We start from the raw sequence: 9,578 nt of genomic DNA, 5'->3' as shown, positions 1-9,578 counted from the left end.
AAAATCATAATAATGGTAATGGCAGAGGCCAAACCATGTGCCAAACACTGTTGGTGGCAGGATGAGCATGAGGCCTGTGCTTTCGATTATCCCAGGGAACAGGGTCCAACAGCAGCATTGCCCAGGCTCAGTTACTTTTAGAAGTACACCCCTCCTAGTGATTTTGGGGAGATAGGTGATGGGGGGGGGGGGCAGTTGAGTTGGGCAAAGTGATCCAGAGGAAAAGGACCTTCTGTGGCTGAAGCAGCTCCAGGCGTCCCTCTGAGCCAGGCATTGTTCAAAGCTGGGCCTTTTCCTGTTACTGAGTGAGTCTGACACAATCTGCCACATTTTGCACTTGGTTTCTTAGGGCATCTGCTCCACCCCTTTTTCCACTTGTTATGTTTTGTGCTTCAAGTGATTAGCTCAAGGGTCAAAGTCCAGTTAGGCACTCTGTTTTAAGGTCCTTTAAAGTTGTTCATTAGATTCCTCTCCCCCATGCCTTTGGGCACCCAGTTGACGTTGATCAGAATGAGTGGTCCTGGCTACGAGTTATTCGGTTGTTCTATGAACACGAACCACCAAATCCCACATCAACCTGGGCACTTTGTATTCTTTCCAGGTTAAACCTTCCAAGGGGACTCTGCGGTTATAGTAACACCCTACGCCCTCTGGGCCTGCAAACATCAACTTTCCAAGTCATACTCAGCAATCTCTAGATACTGACTGACATGCGATTAGAGCTCTAATGTCGGTTCCATTCATTTTGCAATGGCACATCAATCCATTTACCCAGCATCCTGCAACTTGATCGAACTCGGCATCCCACTGCAGGATACGTCCCCAACTTTCCTTAATTATGTATTTGGCTATGTACTGTCATGACTTGGTGTTGCTCTCCTGACAACACAGAATGGGCCTCTTCTCAGAAGGCTGCAGCTGCAGCTTTCCTGTCCCACTGAGCGCTAACTATGGGCCTGACGCTGGTTTAGGGCTGCCCGCGTGCAAGTCCCCGGGAAGTGGCGGTGCAACCTCCGTTCCAGCGCTCTGAGCGTTCGCCTGGCGGGGTCCTGACCCTCCCTCTCTGCGCCGCGACAGGCGGCCATGGGAGGAGAAGGCACTCGGTGTGTCCGGGAGGCGGAGGCCCCGCCCGGCGCCGCCCCCAGCCCGCCCTCCCTGCGGCTGGCTCACCAAGCGCCTCCCGGGCGCGCGCTCCCAACCCCGCCCGCGTGCGGCGGACGCACGGCCGCGAGCGCGCGCCCTCCCCGCGCCCCCGCGGCGGACGCACGGCCGCGAGCGCGCGTGCGCCCCTCCGAACGTCCCCGGGAGCCCAGCCAGAGCGAGCGCTGGGGCCAGGCGCGCAGGAGTGAAAAGGAGGCGGCGGCCGCGGCTGCGAGCAACAGATCCCGGCGCCGAGAGCAGACCCTTTCTGCTGCCGGGCCATTTCTTTTCTTAATTTCAGAAAACAGTTAAATTAAATTTGAAAATCTTGCATTTTTAAATGGCGCTGACCACGGGTCAGCAGGAGGTTTTCTCTGAATCAAGATGGGCTTTGCCGTTTCCGTCGTGGGCACTTACGATGGCCTGATTGTCAGTCTTCTCTGGGCATTTTTGAGACCAGGAGCCGAACACTGCTTGTAGGCGAATCCCCCTACAGAACGGTTTGGCTTTTTAAAATACTGTTTTTAATTTGGGCAGAGAACAGTCGATCTAGTGCATTCCGTCCGCTCTGCAGAAGAGGCGGCGAGTCGTTGGTGGGTCGCTTAGAGGGTGAAATTCCTCCCGGGGTGAGCGAGCTCCGGCCCCGCGCGCAGTCCAGCGGCCACGCGAGTGTGTCCTCTCCCTGCCGGCGCCGGGAAAATGGAGGCTGTGATTGAGAAGGAATGCAGCGCGCTCGGAGGCCTCTTTCAGACCATCATCAGCGACATGAAGGTAGGACGCCGGGGGCGCGGCTGCTGCAGCCGCGGCGCACTGACCTCGCCGCGGGGCTTCGCCTCCACCTCCCGCAAGCCGCCTGGCCCTTGCCTGCGCGGTGGCACTCGGCCACCTGCGGGAGCGCCGGCCCGGGTGTCACCTGCTCACCCGGGGCGCCGCTCCCCAGCTCTACTGGGTCACTGGGCGGGCGACTTCCCTGGGGAGCTTTGATACCCCCTGCATCTCCCTGCTCATTGTCCCGGGGGTGGGGGGGCGCGGCACCATCTGGTTCCTCTAGGGGTTCATGGCCCTGGCTCCAAGTTTTCCATTGTCTGTCCCTTGACTGAGTGTCTGAGACCCGTGGAGGTTGGGTACCCAGCGGACACCGATTCTTTGGGTTCAGGCGGGGGCGCCTGGCGCGGTGGTGGGGAGAGATTGGGGGCTCTGCCTAGTGGCAGGAAGGAACCCCTCCTCCCCATCTCCAGCCTGGGAGACCAAAAGGAGGCCTCCTCCCTCCTTGGCTTTCAAGTCTACTTGCAGTGGGGGGATCAGAGCAAATTAGTTATTAATTAGGCTGTTCCAAAGCTGGTGAGGGCGTGCATGCCTTCTCTCTGCCCTCCCCCGGGACGCTGGGAAGAAGTTCCCAGGGAAGCCTTGCAGGAACCCCTAAGCTGAGGTTCCCAGCCTGAAGGCAAGATTGGTGTACCCTAAGCAACTACTACCCCCCCCCCCCAAAAAAAAAAAAAAAAAAAAAAAACAAAGAAAAAGAAAAATCCACACCCCACTCCTGGTTTTCTCTTGGAAGGATTGTGGAAATTGTGTGTGTGCGTGCGTGTGCGCGCGTGTGTGTTGGGGGCGGGGAGCAACACCCTGGCTTTTTCCTGCAAAGGGTGGGACTGGAGATAACCTGATCCTTGGATGTGGATTTTCTGGTGCATAGAGATAGACCAGGGCCCTGTGTTACTCATCCAGAGGAAATATAACCAGCGTACTTGCTGGCTGGAGGTGGGAATTGGGGGCGGTGTGGGGACTGTTTTTTTCATGTGTATTTAGGGAGCTTCTCTTTGGCTCTAGCCCAGCCCCAGTTTGCCTCGACAGATCCGGGGAGGTGGTGTTTAATTAAAAGCTCGGCTTCCAAAAGAGTGGGCAGGTTTGGAAAGCTGTGCTGGCGAGTGGGTGTGGACAGCCCCTCTTCAGCCACTGCCTGGCGCCTGGAAAGCTTTTGTCTGATGAAGTGTAAGGTTTGGAGAGGCTTCTGCCTCGGAGATGGACTTTGGGAAGGAATGCTCAGCTGTCACCGTCTGCCTCCCCCTTTTAGAACCAACTGCCACCTAGCAGAGGGTGAACTTTGCCAAGGTGCCTCCTCCTGATCTTGTCCGTTTTGAAATCCTTCCACCGATCTTGTGCCTTTTGTCAGAAATTGACATTCCCGTCGCCTAATCTGCAGCCAGACCCTGCTTGTCCAGGAATGCCTCTAATCCAGTCACTTGGAATTAGATGGATTAGTCCCACTTCAAAGACAGCCCCTTTCATTCCTTTGCTCCCAATCCACATTAAATTATTGAAATGCTCTTTTGAACAAAGATTGGTGCCCTTTCCTTGGACTCTGGTATTTATTGTTAACTTAAATTCCACAGGCCCTATAGTCAAACAGATTTGGTTGAAAGCACACATGGTATATATATTCGGATCTCCAGAGGTCAAATTTGAGATGGATTGATAAAACTGCTTGTGTTTTTTGGAGGACATAAATGGATGTTTCCAGTCTGAGTAGAAAAAGGAACCCAGGGATCTAAATGACCTGCTCACTGCAGTCCCAGAGTGGTCACACCTGGAGTTTTCCTCTCTCTTTGTTCTTTAATCCAGGATCTAGGCTCAGTTCTTCTCATTGACGGGTTTGAATGCTTCAGAAGGTAATCCTGCCCTAAGGGTGGGCTCTCCTGCCTTCTACCTGCCATTCCCTGGCTGCCTGGAAGTGTGTTCTGCCCGGAGATTCATGGTGCTCTGGTGGTGTTTCTCTCTCTCTCTCTCTTTTATATGTGTATCCCCCCCCCCCTTCAAGCTTTCAAAAATAAAGAGCTCTTATTTAATGCTCCTTCAGAGCTGAATCTGGAGTTTGTGGGTCCTGGGTTCTTTCCCTTTGAGTTTAGTAAGTTTGTTCAGCCTTCTGTGGGAAAGCATTTATTTTAAAGGTTTTGTGTGTTTACTTGTTTTGTCTTGGCAGTAAAAGATTTTGAAAGCAAGGTGGAATGGAATATTAAACTATGTGGAATTTTAGACTTTGCAGGGAGGAGAGGGATAAGGAAAAAGAGGGTGTCTGATTTGCAAGATTATTTCTACATAAGACAATTGCCGAATATTCTCAGACTTTTCTTCCTAAAAGACTTCTTCATGGATTACATGGCAGTGATATTTTAAAACGGAAGTTAAAAAAATTAAAATTTGGCCACATAGGATGAGCAGTGTATAATACGGATGTATGGGTTGCCAGTGATAAGTCAGTTTTTAATGTCTGGAATCAGCTGACTTTCTAATGACCTCTTTTTCTCTTCTTTGAACTCCCATGATGAGTTCATCACGCCTTTGGTCCCCTTTTTGTTTTGAGGGAGAATCATAAATGTCGGGAACACATTTGGATTGGTTCTTGATACAGTTTTCAGGTTTTTTTTTTTTTTCCCCTTAGAAATAATGTTGTACAGGGGTGAGGAAAGGGAAGGGAAAATGGTTTTCTAAGTCGCATTTTTTTCTTCAAAGTGTATGGCAGCACAGGAAGGGAGTCAGTTTCCTCTTTGGAGGAAAAAAAACAAAACAAAACACAAAAATGTAGTAATTTCCAGGCCTGATACCATTTATCTTCTAAAACCAAAGGACCTCAAGACAAGGAAAAGCTGGAGAGGATTCTTTGTGCATTCCTTCTAAAGGTTCTTCGCCAGACGCCGTCCCTGGCTGAGGGTGTGTGTTTGTCCTTCTCAGGACTGGGTTGCCAAAGGAATCCTTGCTTTTCTTAGGTTGAGATCTAGAACCAGGCCGCAGCTGTTAAATAACTTACTGATTCCCTGACCACAGGAGACCTGGGTCCTTCCCCTTCTCCCACCCTGCTGCCGTGGTGGTCGCTGGTGAACCACGAATCGCTCATTGCCTCCCGTTCCTCCCGTGCACATAAATCACCCATCAAGTCGTCAGGTGTGATTTGTCCCAGAGGAGAGGGGAGACAGGATATTTACGTGGCTGGAGGGAAGGCCCATGATTGGTTGGTTTGTCTGGGGGAGCAGGGGTCTGGAAGTGACTGGAGGTCACTGGAATCTTCTGGGCTTCAGCCCAGGTTCTGGGGAGGACGGGCTAAATACTGCCAACAGATGTGTGTTGTTGCTTTTAGGTAATTGAACCAGAATTAGGTGATGGTTAGGGAGTTTGCAGGACCTGGAGACTTTGCTGGCCGAACTCGTGGGCATCTCCCTCTGGGGATGTCTGTCTTCTTTTAATAATTAGCTTGGTAAAACAAAACAAAAAAGCGGAACACTATGATCAAATATGGTCCTTGTCCTGGTTGCTCAAGTGGGCCTGCTGCCTGCAGAACTCCGGCCTAGCTGAGGGGCGTGTGTTCCGGCTTATGTAATGTGACTGGGCGAAAAGCATCCGAGCACACCTGAGTGCTCGGCAGCCCATGCCTCTTCAGACAGGGGTGTTCTGTTACCAGCACCTGTGCTGAGCAGAATAGGGGCCTTGTTCAGTTCCTCCTGCTGTTTGCCTCCAGTATCTTCTGTCCTAAGTTCTGCCTAAAATTAGAACTGCAAAAGGACTTCTTGCGTTCCAAGGAAATCTTTTTGTGGTTGGAAGGCATGTCATGATCTTTTTCCTCCCTTATCATGAGATCCAGCATGTGGGTAGTGGGCCCAGTGCTGGGAAGTGATTCTAGGACTGGTTTTTTCCTTGAGTTAATTTGGGGTTCCTGACAGGGGTTCACTTCCTTGGTATTTATTGAGGACCTACTGTGTGGAAGTCCGTTGGCTAGGCCCTGCCCTCTGAGAGCCTGCTGCTGAGGGCTGTGACCAGAATGTCTTTACAGTATGGCAGTGGCCTGGAGGAAAGGGCTTCCCTTGGATGCTTCAGAAAAGCAAGTTCTCTCTAGGAAGACACTGGAAGCCAAGCCAAGGCCTCCGCCGGAGGCCAGGTACTCTGAGGGAGGTAGGCCGCTCTGTGTAAACGGTGACAGCCACACAAAGGCAGGACAAGCAGAGCCATTGTAAAGGACAGATGGGCCCGTGTTGGCTTTTCTCTTAGCAAATGGTTGTGTTTGGCCAGGGTTTTACAGCTTCCTCGTTTTGGGCCCATGGGAGAAAAAAGCTAAAATAAAGATGTCATAAAATCAGTAGCAGGGAACCGCCCAGATTGGGTGCTTATTCAGAGATTTAGGGCCTCTTCTATGTAGATCAATTTTTTTTTTTTTTTAAAGGTGTGAATCTTGTCCTGGTTTGGAAAAGCTGTCATTTTTGTTCTTGGTTTGAATGTTTCTGTGGGAAAACCCCTTATCCCTTCTATTTAATCAAATTGCTGAGAACTTGTGGCTTGATGCCATGATCCTTTGTGTTCTGAAATTCTGCAGTTCATAACTGGCCCAGATGGAGAGAGAGGTTGTTCCTAGGTTGCCGCCTGCATGGAAGGTAGGCTCAGTCTGGCTTCGGCCTGGTTCAGCAATCGCCTCTTCTTTCTAGAGGAGCTTCTACCCATTCTGTGGTAGTTACTGAGCATTGGTTATGGTATAGGCACCAAACTCTGCTATGATTCCTGCAAAGAAAAATACAGCATAATTTCTGTTTCTCAAGCGTGAACTATGCCCCACATCTTCTCAGTTGCTGATCGCCTGCCCTTTGACCTCTTTGTTTGCATCTTGGCTGTAGGGAAAAGGAAAAAGATAAAATGATATTGGTCAATTTGGTTAGCTCATTTGAGGTTGCTAAAAGACTTGGAGGTGAAAAGGTTGAAACTATTGATCCCTTAGAGGCTCCATCTATCATTTGTCCCTAGGCTTCTTCCATCTTTGCAGACAGGTGAGAGCTGGCAAGGTTCCTTCTGTCGTGAGACCATCTGATGTTCCCGAATTGGGGATGGAACAGTGAGGTCTTTTCGAGTTTCCTGTTGCTTCTCAGAGAGGCCTTAGGGATACTACCCCAAACCCATCCTGCTGCAGAAACAAAAGAAACATCTCACCCCAAACCCAAAAGAAGCCAAAGGCAGATATAGCCTCTTAGGACATCGGACAAGCTGTACTGGGACTCCAACGCAGAACCGACTCATGCCCTGAGCACTTTAACTCAGATTTGCAGATTGCCTGGCCGATACGGCCTTATTAAGTAGCAAACAGGAGAGACCAACAGAGTAAATTAATTGGCTGAGCCTCAAGGAGGCCTGTCGTATTTGATTGCAGAAGTTCTCCCTTGCACTCGATGCAGGCTGCAAAAGGTTCCATCTGAGTCTGTGCTGCAACAACAAAGCAAAACAAAACAAAAACAACCCAAGAAATCAAAGAGCCATTCCCAGCGCAGATTCATTCCAGAGCAGCCCTTTGACTCCCCGTTTGCTCCACCTCTAAGCCCCTGAGAGGCGTCGGTGGGGTTTCTCCATTCTCTCTGCTTCCCTCTTTGGAGGTGACTGGGTTTTTACCAACTGTGCACATGTGGGGCCATGGTTGTTCTGGTGTGCTACTGGCACATAGTAGGTGCTCCTTGTTCTTTGCTGTAGCGAACATTGGACCAGAAGGGATTTGATGAGGACCTGTGTTGTGCCAAGTGCTTGGAGTGTGTGATTTCATGTTATTTTGTCATCCACCCACTTTACAGATGAGAAAGCTGAGGCCCGGAGAGATTCAGTCACCTGTTTAAGGCTATGGTGAGGCAGAGATGACATTCGAACCTTGGCCTCTTTGACCCCAAAGCCGGAGCTCATTAGTGGAAGGTGGGGAGGGGGTGTGGCTTCATTTCTCAAGGATGGCTTTTCACTTGTCTGAGTCCTGCAGGAGGCTCCAAGGCATCAGGGTCTTCTCTCTGCTTCTAGCCAGAGCCGGCTTGGAGGCCTGAGCTTGGTCTGCAAGCCGTTAAGACTGCTGTGGGGCGGGCAGCTCTCAGCCGGCTAGCACCTTTATGGAAGACAGCTCATTTACGATTTGTCACACAGGTGGTGTCCTGTCCCTCCCACTCAGCTGTCTTCTCCAATAGATGACTTGGCTTGTCCCTTTCATCCTGTTTCCCTGGGTGTAAGTCTTGGGGCCAGGCTTCAGCCTGTCACCCTCGGTGCCTGTCCTTGTCCACACACAGAGCCCATGGGGACTCCTCAGCCACTGGCTGTAGGTCCCCAGGTCCAGGAGGCCATGGTCCCGAGGCTGGGCTGCTGTGCAGGCCTGGCACCCACTCCCACCCCTGCTGTAATCACACGAATTCCCAAGTTCACCCAGAGTTCACCTGACTCCTCGAAGACAACTGCTTACCTGGAGCTCGTCCGCGTCCGGCCCTGGAGCTCTCCTAAGAGCTTTCTGTGTGTAATCCCGGCCCGGTAGCCCTCCAGTGTGGGCCGAGTCTGTTTGGAGAGGTTGGCGGGCTGGCCCCAAGTCCCCCTTCCTGTGCTGATTCTTGGCTCGGGAGGCTTTGGTCCCAGTTTCCAAGTGGTTTTCTTTTCCTGTCTAGCTTAAGTGGTTGGAAAAAAAATCAGTTGAGTGCCTTTGAATTGTGTGTCTTTTTATTTGCTTTCTTTCTCTCAGAATTAGACAAAGTATGGGCCTGCTCAGCGCTGGCAGCTCTGGAGTGCTGGAGGTGGGCAGCAGGTATTGTCTGGGCCTCTTCCTGGTCACACCACAGGGCTCTCCCAGGCCAGAGGAGTGGGTCTGGCCAAGAGAGGTTCTGGGCAGGTGCACCCCTTTGGGTATAGGGAAAGCGCCACTGAGTTCCCTGGGGTAAGACTGGGGCCCCAGTCCCCAGAGGCTGATTCTGGGCGCTAAGGTGCATCCTGGGCACAAGGATTTTGAAAGCACCCCAGGGAATTCCAGCACGTAGCCAGGTTGAGAACCCCAGAGCTACTAGTCTTCCTCTTACACAATTTCAGCCCCCACAGAATGTTTTCTTAAATCTCACCCAAGTGTGAATAAGAGCTTCCTTAGATGCTTGCACAACCTTGTGAATAGACTTCACACCTGAGCTTCTAGATGATCAAAATGATATATTTTGTTATGGTGTATTTTACCGCAACTAAAAATGAAAATAAAAAATTATAGCGAAATGTTCATGTGAATAAATCGCATTAAAAATCAACAACAAAAAGCATCTTTAGAACACTGCGATGTTTTTATTGATGGATAATAGTCCTGTCTGGTACGCTTTTCTGCAGTATGGAAATGGTCAGATCTATTAACCATTAGCCACATGTGACTATTGAGTCCATGCAGTGTGGTTCCCAAGACCAGGAACTGAATTTTTAATTTCATTTTAATTTATTTACATTTAAATAGCCACATGTGGCTGGTGGCTTCTGTGCTGAACAAGAGATCTGTAACACTAAGGGAACGTGTCCCTGCTTGGCACACTGCTTCCTGCTTGCTTTCTGCCTGCTGTGGCCGCAGCGCTGCCCCGAATCCCTCCTGGAGACATTCTGGAGCTTCTTCTGACCTTGGAATCAAAGGGATCTGATTTTAAATCCTG

At 50.7% G+C, this 9,578-nt stretch overlaps 1 protein-coding gene across 8 annotated transcripts in view; it reads left to right on the top strand.

Annotated features, from left to right (window-relative positions):
• Window positions 1-1,291: 1,291 nt before the first annotated feature.
• Window positions 1,292-9,578, top strand: part of MTSS1 (MTSS I-BAR domain containing 1) — a 156,214-nt gene continuing 147,927 nt past the window's right edge. For 3 of the 8 annotated variants that reach the window (XM_079137529.1, XM_079137524.1, XM_079137525.1), the window contains exon 1: window positions 1,293-1,911. In XM_079137529.1, coding sequence (XP_078993655.1) covers window positions 1,840-1,911 — 72 coding nt within the window. In that variant the 5' untranslated portion in view covers window positions 1,293-1,839. Of the gene's footprint in view, window positions 1,912-9,578 lie in introns of all 8 variants that reach the window. The other 5 variants (XM_079137526.1, XM_079137531.1, XM_079137528.1 and 2 more) reach the window with 3 other exon arrangements.

The sequence above is a fragment of the Sciurus vulgaris genome (assembly GCF_902686455.1).
Source record: "Sciurus vulgaris genome assembly, chromosome: 1".
In the NCBI taxonomy this organism is placed as follows: domain Eukaryota; kingdom Metazoa; phylum Chordata; class Mammalia; order Rodentia; family Sciuridae; genus Sciurus; species Sciurus vulgaris.
Note: the sequence above shows the minus strand (reverse complement) of the source record. Positions and strands in the feature narration are given on the sequence as shown.